This window comes from Rhinatrema bivittatum, chromosome 5, assembly GCF_901001135.1.
Source record: "Rhinatrema bivittatum chromosome 5, aRhiBiv1.1, whole genome shotgun sequence".
NCBI classification, from domain to species: domain Eukaryota; kingdom Metazoa; phylum Chordata; class Amphibia; order Gymnophiona; family Rhinatrematidae; genus Rhinatrema; species Rhinatrema bivittatum.
The window spans coordinates 218,153,581-218,174,991 of NC_042619.1; the positions used below are offsets into that span (position 1 = coordinate 218,153,581).

The 21,411-nt window shown below is 45.9% G+C and overlaps 1 protein-coding gene across 4 annotated transcripts in view; it reads left to right on the forward strand.

The window, feature by feature from the left end:
- Positions 1–21,411, forward strand: part of RPGR (retinitis pigmentosa GTPase regulator) — a 266,732-nt gene that overhangs the window by 113,664 nt on the left and 131,657 nt on the right. For all 4 annotated transcript variants that reach the window (XR_003856998.1, XM_029603193.1, XM_029603196.1 and 1 more), the window contains one exon: positions 9,550–9,659. Coding sequence is in view for 3 of the 4 variants with exons in the window: in XM_029603193.1 (XP_029459053.1) it covers positions 9,550–9,659 (110 nt within the window). In the remaining variant the exon portion in view is untranslated. The remainder of the gene's footprint in view (positions 1–9,549; positions 9,660–21,411) is intronic.

A 21,411-nucleotide genomic window follows, 5' to 3' on the forward strand; every position in this document is an offset into this window, starting at 1 on the left:
ACTCATACACTTCTAAACACACAGCCTCCTTTCTCATATACACCTACATTTCCAACATTTCTCACCCTCCACCCCCACCCCTGGCACAATAGGCTCTTCTATATCTCTTCTACATCTTCTACCTCCCAGATCTCCATGATGCAGATAACTCAAGGGAGACATGGTTGGGGTGGGGTGGAAACAAAGAACAGCAGCAAAAGTTAGTGTGCACAACATTCTCACCCCAAATGAGAGCACACAGAGCTAAAAAGAATAGACTAATGCTGATAATCACATAATCAGATAATTTGAATATAAGATATTTTTTTTAAACTTTACCTTTTTTCACCATGACCTCTACTTTCATGTTCTGGCTTTTCTGACTCCTTTCCCTGTTTTTTCTTTCCATTATACTTATCTCTTTGACTCTTCTCCTTTTTCCAGCTCCCCCTCTCCTGACATTGTTTCCCTTCCATTCCACTCCTTCCTCTCTATTGCATTTTTTTAACCTTTCACCTGTGTAACTTCTATCTTATTCTTCCATTACCCCATCCTAGCCCTCCTTTTCCAGTCTATCCCATTTAGTCATTTTCTCACAGGTCAAGCAGGATGGTAGTCCTCACATATGGGTGACATCACAGGATGGAGCCCAATCATGGAAACACTTTTGTCAAAGTTTCTAGAACTTTGACTGGCACCTACTGGGCATGCCCAGGATGGCACTAACCCTGCAACCAGCAGGGGTCCCCCCTTCAGTCTTCTCTTTTCCGCGCAGCAGTAATCCATGCGGCTTAAGAAGCTCCCACAGAGATTCCTGACAGGAATTTTCCTCACGGAATTACTATACAACTTTCTACCCCACAGGGTCCCCCGCTTTCATTTTTTACGTCCACGGTGTGGTCCGGTAAGTTTTTTTTACCCGATTCTGGTCTATTCCAGTCTAGTTTGGCCTACTGGCCGTCGACCGCATCGCAGATACATTGTTTCACAGGCCATGGTGTCAGGGTTCCGTCGATACCCGGACTGCACCCGTACAATGTTCATTACTGACCTTCACCCCGGGTATGTGTAATGTGTCTGGGTAGAGAGCATGATGTCCTTACTTGCACCAAATGTGCCCTTATGACACCTAAAGGTCGCAAGGCTAGAATGGAGAAAATGGAACTTCTCTTTCGCTCAAAAACCCCGACGCCGTCCATAGCATCGACGTAGTCTGAACAGACACAGTCTACGTTGCACCATCATCGGGCACTGGCCGGTGTCCGAATCAGCATAGATGACTCCATGGCCATCGACACCCTCTGTTCCCCCTCATGAAAAGGACAGCGGTGACGTCAAGAAAAGCATCGACATGGCAGGTCTCAGACCGTCGACGCAGGCAAGGCCTCAACGTCGTCATTGTCTGAACTGCCATCGAAGAAAGCCCGTCCAGAAAAGGCACCGTCCCTATCTGGTTCAGGGTCACTGAGGCAACCTTCACCGGGACCGGTGATAGGAGTGGCGATTCCACCTCCAACAGTGGTCCCTTTGGCTACACCTCCGCCTCCTCCTCCTCCGGCATCGGGGCTCCATGCTCCAGGTTTCCGGGAGGAACTGGATCAGATAATTCAGGAGGCCATCGGCAAAGCAATGCAAGGCTCAAGGTTCCATCGACGCCGATACCGGTAGCCGATCCCATTCCAGTAGAGCTAGCACCGTTACTCACGAGAATGGAAGCGCTGATCGCTGCTTTTCCTCCGAGGGATCAGACGACTCCAATAGACTCTGTGCCTTCCTCTCCGATTCCTCTTTCATCGGCAGACAAAGGAGAAACACAGTTCCTTCCACCATCGGGAGTGCTTCCGACGCCTAGATCATCGGTTTCACCGATTGCATCTTTGTTTCCATCGGTTGCCACCATCCCGTCCATCGATGCCCACGGTTGACACCTTCAGTGCCTCGCCCGGGACCTTCAGGTATACCAACTTTTCGTCCCTACAAGGACCCTGGGGGTGCTGGAGATAATCCCTACGATACCTGGACCGATGATTCATCCCAGGATACAGATGGACTTGCCATTGCCACCCTCTCTGCTGAAAGCAGGAAGTGCTCTCCACAGAGGACTTGTCCTTCATTAATTTTGTGAAGGAAATGGCTGAAGTGGTTCCTTTTCAGCTTCAGACAGAACAAGATGATAGACATAAGATGATGGAGCTTCTTCAATTTTTAGATGCTCCTAAAGAACTAACATCTATTTCCATCCACGACAATGTCCTGGATCTTCTCAAAAGGAATTGGGAACATCCTGGTTTTGTGGCACCAGTCAATTGGAAAGCTGACACTACATACCTAGTCCAGTCAACTCCTGGTTTCCAGAAGTCCCAAATGGACCACCATTCAGTGGTGTTGAGTCCACCCAAAGAAAGCCCAAAGAGCCAAGCCTCATTATTCCTATCTTCCAGGAAAGGAACAAAAATTCCTGGATGCTATAGGTCGTCGTATCTTTCAAGGGGCTATGCTTATATCCTGCATCGCCTCTTATCAACTTTATATGACCCAGTACAACAGGGTCCTCTTTAAACAAATACAGGACTTTGCTGAGTCCCCTACCTCAACGGTCTCAAGACCAATTACATGCCCTAGTTCAAAAGGGTTTTAGAAGCGGGCAAGCATGAGAAGATCTGCCTATGATGTTTTTGACACCGCTTCCAGGGTCTCAGCAACAGCCATTTCTGCAAGGGGATGGGCCTGGCTAAAGTTGTCCAATCTATGGCCTGAGGTCCAGGATAGACTTTCTGATTTGCCTTGCACTGGAGATAATCTTTTTGGTGAGCAAATACAAAAGACAGTGGCGCAACTCAAGGATCACCATGAGACTCTTCACCAACTCTCCCTGCTACCTTCTGAATATCCTGCTAAGCAAACATTCAGAAAGGAGCCCAAGAAATCCTTCTACCGCCAAAGGAAATCTTATCCTCCTCCGTCCTAAGGTCGCTCTACTAAGCCTTATCAGAAAGGCTAGTCCAGGCAACCTCACAGGCAAAAGCCGCAAACAACTCCTCAACCAGGTCCAGCATCTGGTTTTTTACTTTTTTCTAGAGAGCAGCTTTCAGACTCCACTAAACCATGTACCAGTGGGAGGCAGATTGTGCCACTTCAGCCACATCTGGCACTCAGTCACCACAGACCAGTGGGTACTCACTATAATAACTCAAGGTTATCATCTTAACATTCTTGCCATTCCACCGGACTCCCCACCTTGACTGACGTGGAGAAAATCGGACCATTCACCGCTCCTGGAACAGGAGATTTCCCTCCTCCATCAGTCCAGAGCGATAGAACCAGTGCCCTACTCCCAACAGGGCCTCGGATTCTACTCTCGGTATTTTCTAATCCCAAAAAAGTCAGGTGGCGTACGCCAGATACTAGATCTTTGGGCCTTAAACAAGTTCCTCCAAAGAGAAAAGTTCAAGATGGTGACCTTGGGTTCCCTCCTCTCCCTTCTACAAAGGGGAGACTGGCTCTGCTCTCTAGACCTCCAGGATGCTTACACACATATCGCAATAACTCTCTCATCGGAGATTTCTGAGATTTCTCGTAGGCCCAAAGCACTACCAATATCGAGTACTACCATTCGGCCTAGCCTCTGCCTCCACAAGTCTTCACAAGTGCCTCGTAGTAGTAGTAGCAGCAGCGTTCCTCAGAACTCAAGGGGTCCACGTCTACCCCTATCTCGACGATTGGTTGATCAGGGGCTCCCACACAGCAAGCTGTTTTTGACGTCCCTACATCTCACCTTGCACATCCTGATCTCTCTGGAAGTTTCTCATCAATTATCCAAAGTTCAGCTTGGTCCCATCACAAACCCTGTCGTTCATAGGAAGAGACTTGGACACCCTCAAGGCAAAGGCATTTCTTCCTCGAACGAGCTCTTATCTCCTCTCTCGCCCATCAGCTGCAGTCTCGACAGCGCTCCACTGCACATCACGTTCTGGTCTTGCTAGGACACATGGCATCCTCAGTACACGTCCCTCCCATGGCTCGTCTCGCCATGAAGATCCTACAGTGGACTCTAAGGTCACAGTGGATTCAGTCATCTCAACCACTATCAGCTGTTGTCCACATAACCAACCCACTTCGTCTATCTCTAGCTGGTGGAGGAATCAGGCCAGTCTCCTTCAAGGCCTGCCTTTTCAAGCTCCAGACCCTCAAATAACCCTTACAGCAGATGCCTCCAACATCGGTTGGGGAGCACACGTTGCCAATTTACAAACTCAAGGGTCTTCATCTCCACAGGAAGTCAAACACCAGATCAATTTCCTGGAGCTACGAGCAATCAGATATGCTCTGAGTATTTCAGGATCGCCTCTCCAACCAGGTCATCCTGATTCAAACGGACAACCAGGTGGCCATGTGGTACATCAACAAACAAGGAGGAACAGGCTCCCACCTCCTGTGTCAGGAGGCTGCGCAGATATGGGCGGAAGCCCTCTCCCACTCGATGTACCTCAGGGCCACCTACTTGCCGGGAGTGGACAGTGTGTTGGCAGACAAGCTGAGTCGCACCTTTCGACCACACGAGTGGTCTCTCAACCCCACAGTAGCGGACTCGATATTCCAAAGTTGGGGTTACCATCACATAGACCTCTTTGCATCACCTCAAAACCGCAAAGTAGAGAACTATTGCTCCCTCACTCGCAGCCAACACTCACAGCCAAGAGATGTGTTCTCCCTCTCATGGGCCACCGGTCTCCTCTATGCATTCCCTCCACTTCCACTTCTCTCGAAGACTCTCATGAAGCTACATCAGGACAGGGGAAGCATGATCCTGATCGCACCTCACTGGCCACATCAAGTGTGGTTTCCGATTCTTCAGGACTTCTCCATTCGCAGGCACAATCCCCTGGGGAAGGACCCGCTTCTGATCACACAGAACAATGGGTGCCTTCGCCACCCCAATCTTCAGGCCTTATCCGTGACGGCCTGAATGTTGAAAGGTTCATCCTGCAGGCCTCTCAACCTTTCGGAGCCAGTTTCCCGTGTCCTGATTGCTTCATGGAAGCCTTCCACGAGAAAATCTTATCTTTACAAATGGAACAGGTTTAATCATGGTGTCTTCTCAGTCCCTTGATCCCTTTACCTGTTCCACCACAAAGTTTCTAGACTATCTCTGGCACTTGTCAGAATCATGGTCTAAAAACTTCCTCCATCAGAATCCATGTCAGTGTGGTGGCTGCCTTCCATAAAGGTTCCCTATTTCGGTACAACCCCTTGTAACACATTTTCTGAAAGGCTTGCTTCACCTCAAGCCTCCACTGCATCCTCCGGCCCCTTCTTGGGACCTCAATCTGGTTTTGGGTCGGCTCATGAAACCACCTTTCGAGCCTCTCCAATCCTGTCATCTTTGCTTTCTCACATGGAAAGTGATATTCCTTTTAGCAAAAACATCTGCTTGCAGAGTTAGTGAGTTACAGGCCCTAGTTACTTATCCGCCTTACACTAAACTTCTGCAGGACCGGGCAGTACTCTGCACTCACCCTAAGTTCTTGCCTAAGGTAGTATCGGAGTTTCACAGTAATCAATCCATCATCCCCACTTTCTTTCCCAGGCCCCATTCCAATCCAGGAGAGCAGGCTTTGCCTACTCTCGACTGCAAACGGGCTCTAGCATTCTATCTAGACCGTACAGCTGCCCACAGGCAAAGTAACTCAATTGTTTGTTTCCTTTTGCTTACATCGGATTGGGTCAACCTGTGGATAAGCAGACCCTCTCCTCCTGGCTAGCGGACTGCATTTCTTTTTGCTATCAGCAAGCAGGCATTCCACTTCAGGACCTTGTTAAAGCACACTCCGTCAGGGCCATGGCAACTTCTGTAGCGCACCTTCGCTCTGTGCCGCTTCCTGATATTTGTAGGGGTGCTACCTGGAGTTCTCTCCATACCTTTACAGCCCATTAATGTCTAGACAAGGCTGGAAGACAAGATTCCATCTTTGGCCAATCTGTCTTGCGCAACCTTTTTGCAACTTGATGTACCAACACCCTTCCGCCTGCCCGTTAGGGTTCAGGATGCCCTCTACCAAATTCCACCCCCAGTTGTTGTGCCTGTTGCACCTCTTTGGGTACATTTGGTGCATATTCAGACATCCTCAGCTTTGTACTCACCCATATGTGAGGACTACCATTCCTGCATGACCTGTGAGAAAGGTGTTCTCACAGGACAGCAGGATGTTAGTCCTCACGGAACCCGCCCGCCACCCTGCGGTATTGGGTTCGTTACGTTTTCTTATTTTTATTTTTGGCACTTACTTTAGCTTTCAAACAAGACTGAAGGGGGACCCCTGCTGGCTGCAGGGTTAGTGCCATCCTGGGCATGCCCAGAAGGTGCCAATCAAAGTTCTAGAAACTTTGACAAAAGAGTTCCATGATTGGGCTCCATCCTGTGATGTCACCCATATCTGAGGACTAACATCCTGCTGTCCTGTGAGAACACCTGTTACAAGTAAGTAACATTTTGCTTTCTTTCCTATTCTCTTTTACCCCATCCTGGCTCTGTTCCCCTTTCCTTTAACCCTTCTCAGGCTTTCATCTGTCTCCATTGTGCCCCCCCCCCCCTCCTCTCATTTGTACCCCCTCTTCTATGTTGCCCTCCTGTCTCAAGCACAGTGGTTTCCAACCAGTGTGCCATAGAGGAACCTTAGCTTTTCTGCAAAATGTTGGCTCTTGCGGAGAGAAGATGGAAGCAGATCACCACAGCAGACTTCCCTTCTATCTTTCCCCCTCGTCCCCTGCTTGATGGCTTCCCACCAGTAGGAACAGTAGCAAGCAATACTCCTTACCGGCCGCTGCTGCTGCTGCCTCCTCCTTTGCTGGCTTCTTGCTGACATTGGAACTGCAAGGAGTCAGCAGGTCTTGCCAGACTATGGGGCCCCACACGATTACAAATTCAGCAGGAAGCCAGTAGAGGAGGCAGCAACAGGTAAGACTGCTGCTCACCCGATTCCTCTTGTTGCATGGATTTGATCCTGGGAGGGGAAGGAGGAGGAAAGATGATAATGCCAGGGGTAGGAGGGAAGGAAAGTAGTTATACCAGAGGGTGCTAAGTAAGGTAGTAATGCAAAAGGGTGGAGAGAAGGAAGGAAAGCTAATGATGCCAGAAGTGGGAAGAGAAGGGAAGGAAATGGATAATGGTGATGCCAGGTAGGTAGGGAAGATATGGTGGTGATGCTCAGGAGATGAGAAGAGGGGAAGGATTGCTGCCAGGGGATGTGAGGGAAGGAAAGATGATGATGATAGGGGGAGGAAGGGAAGGGAAATGGAAGGGATGGTGGTGTTGCTGGCGGGATGGGGGGTGGAAGAGGGAAGGGAAGGTGATGATGCCAGTGGGGGTAGGGGAGGAAAGAAAGAGAAGAAAGGGATGGTGTTGCTGCTGGAGGGAGGGGGGCAGGAGGGGAAGGTGATGCCAGTGGGGTAGGGGGAGGAAGGGAAAGGAAAGGGATGATGTTGCTGCTGGAGGGGGGGAGGGGAAGGTGATGCCGGAGTGGGTAAGAGGAGGGATGGTAATGGTGTTGGTGTGCCACAACAAAGTGAAGCCACTGTTGTATATGCCACAGTACAAAAAAGATTGGTAACAGTTGCTCTAGCCCCCTTCTTCCTTCCCCGTGCCCTCATATATGTCCCCCTTCTCTTTCTTCTCCCTCCCATGCCCCCATGTATCTCTCTTCTCTGTTTTCCTCATCTCTTCTTGTTCTCTTGTGCCTCTTTTGTCTCAACTCCCATCTCCCCAAATGTCTGAAACTTCCTTCCCTTTCCCCTTTTGTCTCTTACCTTTCTTTCAACCCTGTGCCCTGTCTGTGCCTCTGTGTGTCTCTACCCCTTCCCTCTGTATGTCTCTCTCTCTCTCTCTCGGGCCAGCACACAGTGAAGGAGGGGGCAGGACCCAGAAGGCTATTGCTGCTAAACATCTACAGATCCACAGGGAGCTGAGGGCTTTCTGTGCCCTGCCTCCTCTCCCAATGCCAACCAATCAGCATGGGAAAGAAGACAGGGGGTGGGGGATACAGCTCAGCTGCTGAGAGCTGCCAGCCATGCTGCCTCATCTCTAACCAGGAAGCTCTGTAGGAGAGAGGAGATGCTACCTGGGCTAACTAGCCTTTCAATGTCTAGTCAGCACTTCTGACCAGATGCTGTTCAGTACAGTTGAAAAACAAAAAGGGCTGTCTAGTCAAAAAACAGCCAGTTGGCAATCCTAGCAACAAATCAAACTGGCCGCACACAGTTCACTCACTGATTTAATTATTTTTAAAGTTAACTTTAGCAGTGAAGTGACAGGTGTAAACTGACATGTTATAATTCTAAGGAAGTCTGCATGCTAGCAGTTTCAAAACACACAAGAAAGTATTTCTTTAGTCAGCAGGTAGGTAGTTAAACTGTGGAATCAGCTGCTGCCAAATATATTCACAGAAAGCATTATAGTAACGTTCAGGAGGTCTGTGGATGCATTCTTGGAAGACAGGACATAAACAGATATTAGAGATTGGGTGGAGGCCAACTGACTTCTCACTTTTATAGATCTACAGGGAGCACATTGATGAATTTTGCTTTTGATCTGTTGATTGGGGCCACTGTCAGAGACAGGATGCTGGGCTAGATGGACCATTGGTCTGATCCATCTTGGTCATTCTTATGTTCTTTTGTACGTCTCCTTTGCTGGCATCTGTTGGTCTGTGTTTCACATAATTTCATTTCTTGGGTTGGGGCTCAAGGCATACTGAGCAATTTTAAGGGAGTGAATTGAAATGTTGTATTTTATAGATTTGGGTTTGTTTTATGGACTATTGATAGTAATTGTCCAAAGATTATGATAAATATTTATTGGATTTAATACATAAGATATTCTAAAATAGGGTCAAACCTAATTCTCATAGAAGGAAAACTAAATATCATTGTAGCATAGCAAATGACAGTAGATAAAGTCCAAAATGGCTCATATAGTCTGCCCAGTCGAGATTCTTCATCTTTTGGTAGATGTGCATATAAAATTCCCAAATGCAACCTAAAATCAGCTCTCCCTTTGGGTCTTCCATCCGATCTCTCAACCCTCCTCTCACATCTGTCCCAACAATGGCCAAGTCTATCGTGGCCATCATACTGTTGGCCTCCCCAAGCTTTTTTAGAGCCTTGAAATCATACAACTGGTATTTTTGGGTTGTAACGGACGCTCTCAGCAGGTTATCCCAGTGTATTTCATTTACTTCCTTTTGCCACCTTAGGTCCTCTGTGTTTATCTCACACATTTTGTTTTAATTCCGCTACTGATTTTTGTCTCCACATCCTCCCCCAGAAGGGTATTCCAGGCATCCACCACCCTTTCTATGAAAAATACTTCCTGATAATGTTCCTGAACCTTTCCCTTCAGAGCTTCAATTCATGACCCCTAGTTCTACAACTTGCTTTCCATTGAAAAAGGTCTGCCTCTTGTGCACCATGAATACATTTCAGACACTCACATTTGTTGAACTTAACTGCCTTCTGGTTATACTTTTGTAGGTGTTTTGAAGTTTACTGGTTCTAAATATTAATTTTGTTTTGAAGATGCTACAAAACAGAGACTGGAGGCAGTGGAGACTAGCTCCACAGATGATGAATCTGAAAATGAAAGCCAAAACACCGGCCTTGGAGACACCACAGATGTCTTAAACATGGTAATATATTAGAATTTGTACTTTTAAACGTCATGCCTGTATCTCTATAATTCATTGTCTAAGTATCTCTGTAAGACAATTTCACAGGCAGTTTGTCTTAGTCAAGGAATAGTCCCATGGTAGATAAGTTAAATAAGCAAGGCTGAATCTGAGGGCATCAAACTAGACTTTAAGGAAAGTTATGTTGGTGATAGATCCCATCACCAAGGGAGTTATGGCTTTTAGAAAACAGAATTTGAAAGAGAGAAGGCAAACCCCCCCCCCCCCACACACACACACACACACACACACAGACACAACATGGAGTGGCCATTCAAATCCTGGTGAGGAAGAAAAAAGAACTGGGAACATTGTGACCACATTTATTTGGCTAATTTTGCAGCTGAATATTGAGCCAAATCTACCTGCTTAAAATTTGAGTGGGTAGATTTTGGCCAGAAATGTATGCAGCTGGTCTTGGTGCTGGTAAATTTAGCGGATTAGAGCTGAATATCATGCTACCCAGTTACATTTTATAAACCTGTCCCTGATTGCCTCCAGTCAACCCTTTTTTTTTTTTTTTTGCCTTACTAAGTTAGTGGCTTGCTGTCTCTCTCACACACATACACATGCATTCAGTCTATCAGATACACAGTGAGTCGTACACACAGACAGACACACATGCGCACACTGTCAGTCTGTCAGACATGCACGCACACTGTCAGTCACACATACAGACACTCACTTTAATCTTTTGAATATCAATCTCGTGTTTAATGTGTTGGGTTTAAGTCTTGTGCTGCCACGTCATCTGAGAAGTTCTAGTAGGTTTCTACTGTCAAATAGTTCCCTAAGGAACTCTCAGTTGAGTAATGAGAATGTTCCAGTCACTAATTGGGAGTATATACTGCATATCTAATTTAAAAAATCCAGTGTAACCCTTTTTTAATGGTTTTAATATATCCCAAGGGCACACAAGAATTTATAAATATCTGAGGCTGTCTTCACCATTCTCTTCATTTCCTACAGCTCCCTAAGGAGTAGGTTCTTTCTGTGGGGTGAAAGCAGACCTATGTGGCCCAGGTAGTGGGGTGCTTTTACCTTAGATGTGTGTGTTTCCTGCTGGTTACTCTGATGTTTAATGATGCTGTGCCACTGGGAACAAACAAAGCAGGTTACAGTATTGGGTGTTCAAAAGAAAACTTTGATTCTTTCAAAAATGTACCTCAAGGTCCAATCAATCCAAAATGTGTGAGGTTGCAGCTGCTTGTTGGTCTGTGTATGTGTTCCTAGGCTCTGGTTTCCTAGGCTTTAACTTGCCTCTTGGTTTGTGAATGCATAAGCTGTCCTATCTGACTAAGGAAATCCTACTGGTGGAGGGATCCCCTTCAATGAGAAGCTTAGGAGTGAGTGCCGAGGTGGTGGCCTGGATTGCAAACTGGTTGACGGACAGAAGACAATGTGTGATGGTAAATGGAACTCTCTCTGAAGAGAGAGTGGTTTTAAGTGGTGTACCGCAGGGATCGGTGTTGGGACCGGTCCTTTTCAATATCTTTGTGAGCGACATTGCGGAAGGGATAGAAGGTAAGGTATGTCTTTTTGCGGATGACACTAAGATCTGCAACAGAGTGGACATGCCGGAAGGAGTGGAGAGAATGAAACGGGATTTAAGGAAGCTGGAAGAGTGGTCGAAGATATGGCAGCTGAGATTCAATGCCAAGAAGTGCAGAGTCATGCATATGGGGAGTGGAAATCCGAATGAACTGTATTCGATGGGGGGAGAAAGGCTGATGTGCATGGAGCAGGAGAGAGACCTTGGGGTGATGGTGTCTAATGATCTGAAGTTGGCGAAACAATGTGACAAGGCGATAGCTAAAGCCAGAAGAATGCTGGGCTGCATAGAGAGAGGAATATCGAGTAAGAAAAGGGAAGTGATTATCCCCTTGTACAGGTCCTTGGTGAGACCTCACCTGGAGTATTGTGTTCAGTTCTGGAGACCGTATCTCCGAAGAGACAGAGACAAGATGGAGGCGGTCCAGAGAAGGGCGACCAAAAAGGTGGAAGGTCTTCATCAAATGACTTATGAGGAGAGATTGAAGAATCTAAATATGTACACTCTAAATATGTACACCCTGGAGGAAAGGAGGAGCAGAGGTGATATGATACAGACTTTCAGATACTTGAAAGGTTTTAATGATCCAAAGACAACAACAGACCTTTTCCGTAGGAAAAAAATCAGCAGAACCAGGGGTCACGATTTGAAGCTCCATGGAGGAAGATTCAGAACCAATGTCAGGAAGTATTTCTTCACGGAAAGGGTGGTGGATGCCTGGAATGCCCTTCCAGAGAAAGTAGTGAAGACCAGAACTGTGAAGGACTTCAAAGGGGCGTGGGATAAACACTGTGGATCCATAAAGTCAAGAGGCCGTCAATGAAGAGTGGGTGGCTCGCCAGAATGACGGCTACTGCCTGGAGATAATACCCTTATTCAATAAACATACACATGGTTACTGTGACTCCAACATCGCTCTAAGCTTCAACAGCAAGAGGAAATGTGGAAAAAAGGATTTGCACTCACAAAGCGGGGAGTAGCTGGCTTGTTACGGCGGTTACTACCCCAAACCAAATAAGCCTGATACTTCACTTTCAATGTATATCCAGCATAGCTCTCTGCTTCAACGGCAGGGGAGAAGAAAAACTGATACTTCACGCATATCCAGCATAGCTCTCTGCTTCAACGGCAGGGGAGAAGAAAAACTGATACTTCACGCATATCCAGCATAGCTCTCTGCTTCAACGGCAGGGGAGAAGAAAAACTGATACTTCACGCATATCCAGCATAGCTCTCTGCTTCAACGGCAGGGGAGAAGAAAAACAACCAATAAGGGCTGAATAACATAGTCTGGGTAAAACAAATAAGCATGGGTGTAGCTTGCTTATTGTGGCGGTTACTACCCCTACTACCCCTAACTAATCAAGCTTGATATTTCACTCGGATGCAGCTCCATCACGGGGGTGGAAGGGAAATAGAACCAAAGAGCTAAGAGAAACAGATAAGTATGAGAAAAAAATGTGTGAAGCTTGCTGGGCAGACTGGATGGGCCGTTTGGTCTTCTTCTGCCGTCATTTCTATGTTTCATTTCATTTCTATGTAATATAGAAAAATTGACCTAAGTCCAAGGTTTTCTCCTCTGTCACCTAGCCTGTGCCCAGTCCTTTAGGATGGAGATCCCTCTGAGTCTCCAGTGTCTTTCTCCTCCTTCCTGATGTCTGTGACCTCTTAGAGGGAAAGGTCTGATGTTAAGAAATTCAGGACTGAACTTCTACAGCCCCAGCCCCAACTGACAAGGGTGGCAAAAACCTCACCAAACAAAAGGGTGAAGCTCTCTGATAGACATAAATCTCCTCTGGAGGGAAAATACTGTTACTACAGATCTGTCTGTCTCCTAGATAGGGTTGTACCAGGACTTCAGTGTCCTGGCTTCCGGATCTGGGGAACTGCCATTATCCCAGGACAAGCAGGATGCTAGTCCTCGCATATGGGTGAGATCAGTAATGGAGCCCTATATGGAAAAACTTCTGTCAAAGTTTCTAGAAACTTTTGATTGGCACAGTGTGCCCACTGAGCATGCTCAGCATGCCATGATATTCTCAGCCACAGGGGTCTCCCTTCAGTCTTTTTTTCCGCGAAGCAGTTAGCCTCGCGCTTAATAGGAGTCCTGTGGTGATTTTCACCATATTTTCAAACTTCTAAAAAAACTTCTAAAACCGCAGGGGTCTCTCATTATTTTACCATCGCGGTAAGTTTTCTTTTTCCCGTCTGTTCCGTACCGTTTCCTAGCCGAAAAGTCGTCGACGGCTGTCCGACTTCCCAGACCAGGGCAACCTCTTTCGTTACTTGTAAACCGGACTGATTTGTGTTGCATTCAGGAATTCCGGTATATAAAAATTTAAAATAAATATAAATAAAATAAAAATAATGGCTACGGGATTTAAGAAATGCCCGATTTGCTGTCGAACAATGGCCATCACGGACCCACACTTGGAGTGTGTGCTTTGTCTCGGAGAGAGACACAACGTCTTAACCTGCCCAAAGTGTGCTGAGATGACGCCGAAGGGCAGGAGACTCCGGATGGAGAAAATGGAACACCTGTTCCATTTACAGCTAATGCCTTCAACTTCGACATCCACGCAGTCGTCTCTGGCTGGAGTGATCCACAAAGTCGTCCTAAAGAAAAGACAACCAGATGCAGCGGGTGATAGATCACCAACTCCGTCCATTTCATCGATAAAATCATAGTCTGTCATCGAAAAAGGCACCAACCATAAACAAAAGCATTGCATCTGAGGCCTCCCGATCCTGAGACCGATCCGATATCCGGCGGTCCATCGAAGGATCCTGCACCTCCATCTAAGAAACCCTAGAGAGAAGACGCTTCACCGAGGCCTTCAACCTCAAGGCGATCCCCACCGATATCTGTGCTGGGAACCGTACCTCCTCAGGGCTCTGCGGGGGTACAGGAATTGCCTTCACTGCCTCCCCCCCATAGCTGCTCTGGTCTCACCAGCTATGCGGGTGGAACTGGACGGCTATATCCGCCAGGCAGTCAGGAATGCACTCCTCAATGCCTCCATACCAGCACCGACTCTGCCTTCGCAGCCTACACCAATACCGGTGCTATCTCCATCGATTCCATCGACGCCCGTACCAATGCCAGTACCGGATCCATCGATACCATTATCGATGCCCATACCGGTGCCGTCTCCGGATCCATCGATACCAGTACCAAGACCCTGTCCAGTGTCATCGCCAATGCCATTGATGCCAATACCGATGACATTTCCGCATCCATCATCGATTCCACCGATGCCTGATTTGTCCATTCTTGCACCGATTTTGCAAAAATTAGATACAATTATCTGTGCAAGTCCTAAACAACCTCAAGAACTGCCAATGCCACTACCGAGGGGAGAAGATATTGTCGAAGAACCAATTCCAGCACCGACCCCGGGTCCATCTGAAATTCCAAGACCAATACCACCAATATTCCCATTGTTTCCATCGAGACCTAGAGGTAAATCATCGATGTCCAAGGTGTCTCGACCTCAAACATGGAAGGATACAGACACGGATACCTCTTTAGAAGAAGTCCTTTTGGAGCCATCTCCTCCGGAGGACTTATCCTTCTCCAACTTCATCAAGGATATGGCCGACACCATTCCTTTCCAATTACAGTCGGAGGAAGACACTAGGCAAAAAACCTTGGAGGTGTTACAGTTCGTGAACCCTCCTAAGGAGGTTTTAGCCATACCAGTCCATAAGGTGCTCGTAGACCTGATGAACAGATTATAGGAGCATCCTTGCCTCCATACCTCTGGTCAACAAGAGGACTGATGCGACATACCTGGTTCAACACATTCCAGGATTCCAAAACACTCAACTACCTCACCAGTAGTTGAGTCAGCACAAAAGAAATCAAAAAAGTTGAAAACTCATTCCTCAACTCCACCAGGAAGAGACAATAGGTTCCTTGACAATATAGGTAGGAAGATGTTTCAGGGATCCATGTTAGTTTCCAGGATTGCGTCCTACCAAATATATATGACGCAATACCAGCATAACTTATGGAAGCAAATACAAGAACTCTCTGAAACTCTTCCTCAGCAGTTTCAGGAATCTTTCTCTGACATAATTCATAAAGGTCTGGAAGTGGACAAACATGAGGTTCGTGCAGCATGATAGTCTTGATGCCGTTTCAAAACTATCAGCCACAGGGATAAGTGCTCGAAGATGGGCCTGGCTCAAGGCCTCAGATTTGAGACCTGAAATTCAGGAGAAATTGGCTGACCTCCCTTGTACGGGGGACAACCTCTGCGGAGGTAAGATAAAAGAAGCGGTTTCCCTCTTAAAGGAACATTCAGAAACCCTGAAACAATTATCTTCGGTTCCTCAGGAGTCTCAAGTACCACCCAGAAGACTCCCAAGAAAAGATTCCAAACATCCATACTATAGGCCTCGGCTTTATTATCCACCTCCTGCCTGGGGGCGCTCATCCAGTTCAAATCAGAGACCACAGTCTCGTCAACCAAGACAAACTAGGGCTCAACCCCCTCCTCAAACTGGAGCAACATCAGGGTTTTGAGAAATCACCAGAGAGCAGCAGCCTTTCTTCCAATCCGACCCCAAGTTTGCCAGTAGGAGGTCGGATTGCTTTCTTCCAACACAACTAGTCTCACATTACAGCAGACCAATGGGTACTCTCCATCACATCTCAGGGGTACCACTTGGACTTTCTCACTGTGCCAAACAACACTCCACCCACCTCGCTTTGGACAGTAAGCAACCAATCCACACTCTTACAAACAGAATTATCCACCCTTCTGAGAGCCAGGGCCGTGGAACCCGTTCCCCGGCCTCAGCAGGGCAGAGGATTCTACTGCTGTTATTTCCTCATTCCCAAGAAAACAGGAGGCCTACGTCCCATCCTTGACCTCAGAAATCTCAACAAATTTCTGAGAAAAGAAAAATTCAGGATGGTTTCTCTGGGCACCATGTTACCTCTACTTCAAAAGGGAGATTGGCTCTGTTCTCTGGATCTTCAAGATGCTTACGCTCACATTCCAATATTCCCTCCTCATCGCAAATATCTACGATTCCTAGTAGGAAATCAACATTTCCAGTACAGGGTGCTACCATTCGGCCTTGCCTCAGCACCTTGAGTATTCACAAAGTGTCTCAGTGTCTAGCAGTGGCAGTTGCCCATCTACACAAGCAGGGCGTACATGTGTTTCCTTTCCTGGACGATTGGCTCATCAAAAGCCAAACAAAACAAGGAGCTCTCAATTCTCTCAAGTTCACAATAACTCTACTCCATTCCTTGGGATTCCTCATCAATTACCAGAAATCCCACTTCACACCATCTCACCTGTACAATTCATCGGAGCAGACTTAAACACTATAACAGCAAAAGCTTTCCTTCCAAAAGACAGTGCACAGACACTAGCCTCGTTAGCAGGCTCTCTCCGCGCACACATGCACTTAACAGCTCATCAATGTCTCACTCTCTTGGGTCACATGGCATCCACAGTTCACGTCACTCCTATGGCCAGATTAGCCATGAGGCTCACGCAATGGACACTCAAAAGACAATGGATACAAGCCATTCTTATCCAATTCAAGTAACTCAGCAACTTCGATCCTCGTTCCTATGATGGACAACCATGAGCAATTTGCTAAAAGGCCTATCCTTCCAACAACCAATTACGCAAGTGACCTTAACTACAGATGCATCCACCTTAGGCTGGGGAGCACACATTGGTCATCTGCAGACCCAAGGTACTTGGACAAAACTCGAAGCTACATGTCAGATAAACTTCCTAGAACTTTGAGCTATACGTTATGCGCTGCATGCGTTCAAGGACTGCCTTTCACACAAGACTGTTCTGATACAAACAGACAACACAGTAGCCATGTGGAACATAAACAGAGAGGTACGGGCTCGTATCTCCTTTGTCAAGAAGCAGCACAGATTTGGGACTGGGCCCTAACGCAATCCATGCTTTTACGGGCCACTTATCTAGCAGGAATCCACAATGTACTAGCGGATCGCCTCAGTCGTCAATTCCAACCTCACGAGTGATCTCTGGATCCAGAAGTGGCGACCAAGATCTTCCGCACCTGGGGCCAACCAACAGTAGACCTCTTTGCATCACAAGTGAATTACAAAGTGGACAATTATTGCTCCCTGTACAAGCAGAGAAACCACTTACTCAGGGACGCCTTTGCTCGCCAATGGAACTCGGGCCTTCTATAAGCTTATCCTCCACTAATAGCCAAAACTCTAGTGAAGCTACAGCAGGACAAAGGATCCATAAGAACATAAGAAAATGCCATACTGGGTCAGACCAAGGGTCCATCAAGCCCAGCATCCTGTTTCCAACAGTGAACAATCCAGGCCATAAGAACCTGGCAAGTACCCAAAAACTAAGTCTATTCCATGTTACCATTGCTAATGGCGGTGGCTATTCTCTAAGTGAACTTAATAACAGGTAATGGACTTCTCCTCCAAGAACTTATCCAATCCTTTTTTAAACACCGCTATACTAACTGCACTAACCACATCCTCTGGCAACAAATTCCAGAGTTTAATTGTGCGTTGAGTAAAAAAGAACTTTCTCCGATTAGTTTTAAATGTGCCCCATGCTAACTTCATGGAGTGCCCCCTAGTCTTTCTACTATCCGAAAGAGTAAATAACCGATTCACATCTACCCGTTCTAGACTTCTCATAATTTTAAACATCTCTATCATATCCCCCCTCAGTCATCTCTTTTCCAAGCTGAAAAGTCCTAACCTCTTTAGTCTTTCCTCATAGGGGAGCTGTTCCATTCCCCTTATCATTTTGGTAGCCCTTCTCTGTACCTTCTCCATCGCAAATATATCTTTTTTGAGATGCGGCGACCAGAATTGTACACAGTATTCAAGGTGCGGTCTCAGCATGGAGCGATACAGAGGCATTATGACATTTTCCGTGTTATTCACCATTCCCTTTCTAATAATTCCCAACATTCTGTTTGCTTTTTTGACTGCCACAGCACACTGAACCGACGATTTCAATGTGTTATCCACTATGACACCTAGATCTCTTTCTTGGGTTGTAGCACCTAATATGGAACCCAATATTGTGTAATTATAGCATGGGTTATTTTTCCCTATATGCATCACCTTGCACTTATCCACATTAAATTTCATCTGCCATTTGGATGCCCAATTTTCCAGTCGCACAAGGTCTTCCTGCAATTTATCACAATCTGCTTGTGATTTAACTACTCTGAACAATTTTGTGTCATCTGCAAATTTGATTATCTCACTTGTCATATTTCTTTCCAGATCATTTATAAATATATTGAAAAGTAAGGGTCCCAATACAGATCCCTGAGGCACTCCACTGCCCATTCCCTTCCACTGAGAAAATTGTCCATTTAATTCTACTCTCTGTTTCCTGTCTTTTAGCCAGTTTGCAATCCATGAAAGGACATCACCACCTATCTCATGACTTTTTACTTTTCCTAGAAGCCTCTCATGAGGAACTTTGTCAAACGCCTTCTGAAAATCCAAGTATACTACATCTACCGGTTCACCTTTATCCACATGTTTATTAACTCCTTCAAAAAAGTGAAGCAGATTTGTGAGGCAAGACTTGCCCTTGGTAAAGCCATGCTGACTTTGTTCCATTAAACCATGTCTTTCTATATGTTCTGTGATTTTGATGTTTAGAACACTTTCCACTATTTTTCCTGCCACTGAAGTCAGGCTAACCGGTCTGTAGTTTCCTGGATCGCCCCTGGAGCCCTTTTAAATATTGGGGTTACATTTGCTATCCTCCAGTCTTCAGGTACAATGGATGATTTTAATGATAGGTTACAAATTTTTACTAATAGGTCTGAAATTTCATTTTTTAGTTCCTTCAGACCTCTGGGGTGTATACCATCCGGTCCAGGTGATTTACTACTCTTCAGTTTGTCAATCAGGCCTACCACATCTTCTAGGTTCACCGTGATTTGATTCAGTCCATCTGAATCATTACCCATGAAAACCTTCTCCATTACGGGTACCTCCCCAACATCCTCTTCAGTAAACACCGAAGCAAAGAAATTATTTAATCTTTTTGCGATGCCCTTATCTTCTCTAAGTGTCCCTTTAACCCCTCGATCATCTAACGGTCCAACTGACTCCCTCACAGGCTTTCTGCTTTGGATATATTTCAAAAAGTTTTTACTGTGAGTTTTTGCCTCTACAGCCAACTTCTTTTCAAATTCTCTCTTAGCCTGTCTTATCAATGTCTTACATGTAACTTGCCAACGTTTATGCTTTATCCTATTTTCTTCTGTTGGATCCTCCTTCCAATTTTTGAATGAAGATCTTTTGGCTAAAATAGCTTCTTTCACCTCCCCTTTTAACTATGCCGGTAATCGTTTTGCCTTCTTTCCACCTTTCTTAATGTGTGGAATACATCTAGACTGTGCTTCTAGAATGGTATTTTTTAACAATGACCATGCCTCTTGGACATTTTTTACTTTTGTAGCTGCTCCTTTCAGTTTTTTTCTAACAATTTTTCTCATTTTGTCAAAGTTTCCCTTTTGAAAGTTTAGCACGAGAGCCTTGGATTTGCACACTGTTCCTCTTCCAGTCATTAAATCAAATTTGATCATATTATGATCACTATTGCCAAGTGGCCCCACCACCATTACCTCTTTCACCAAGTCCTGTGCTCCACTGAGAATTAGATCTAAAATTGTTCCCTCTCTTGTCTGTTCCTGAACCAATTGCTCCATAAAGCTATCATTTATTCCATCCAGGAACGTTATCTCTCTAGCTTGTCCCGATGATACATTTACCCAGTCAATATTGGGGTAATTGAAGTCTCCCATTATTACTGCACTACCAATTTGGTTAGCTTCACTAATTTCTCTTAGCATTTCACTGTCCGTCTCACCATCTTGACCAGGTGGACGGTAGTATACCCCTATCCCTATAGTCTTCCCCGACACACAAGGGATTTCTACCCATAAAGATTCAATTTTGTATTTAGTCTCATGCAGGATGTTTATCCTGTTGGACTCTATGCCATCCCGGACATAAAGCGCCACACCTCCTCCTGGGTGCTCCTCTCTGTCATTGCGATATAATTTGTATACCGGTATAGCACTGTCCCATTGGTTATCCTCTTTCCACCATGTCTCTGAGATGCCATTTAAGTCTGTCATCATTCACTGCTATACATTCTAATTCTCCCATCTTACTTCTTAGACTTCTGGCATTAGCATGCAAACATTTCAAAGTTTGTTTTTTGTTTGTATTTTCATTCTGCTTTTTAATTGATAGGGATAAGTTAGAATTTTTTAGCCTTGACAAGTATGGTTTCCCATACTCCTACACCTCTCTATCAGAGATCCAATTCGCCTGGGCACAACACCCACTCTCATAACTCAGGATCAGGGCAGGTTGCGCCATCCCAACCAATCCCTATCCCTCGCAGCATGGATGTTGAAAGCTTGATTCTACAACCTCTCAATCTTTCAACTAATGTCTCTCAAGTGCTTGTAGCTTCACGTAAACCTTCCACACGAAAGAACTATTGTGCTAAATGGAAAAATGTACCACTTGGTGCACACAAAACAGTATTAACCTTTTTTCCTGCACTACATCATCTTTATTAGACTACCTATGGCACCTCTCAGACTCTGGTCTACAGACCTCATTTGTAAGAGTACATTTAAATGCAATCTCAGCTTATCACAATACGGTCTGAGATGCACCAATCTCAGTGCAACCCCTGGTTGTTAGGTTCATGAGAGGTTTAATTCAACTTAAACCTCCACACCGACCACCGGTCACACAAAGGGACCTTAACGGGGTCTTAACGAGGCTCATGCGTTCTCCTTTGGAATCCATGGATTCTTGTAATGTTAAATTTCTCACTTGGAAGACTATTTTCTTAATAGCCATCACATCTGCAAGAAGGGTTAGTGAGTTACAAGCACTTGTCACATACTCACCCTACACAAAATTCCTACATGATCGAGTGGTACTCCGTACACACCCAAAATTTCTTCAAAGGTTGTTACGGAATTCCATTTGAATCAATCCATCATCTTGCCTACTTTCTTCCCAAACCACACTCTCATCAAGGAGAGAGGGCTTTACACACCTTGGACTGTAAGCGTGCGCATGCATACTACTTGGATCGCACTACAGCCCATAGAAAATCCAAA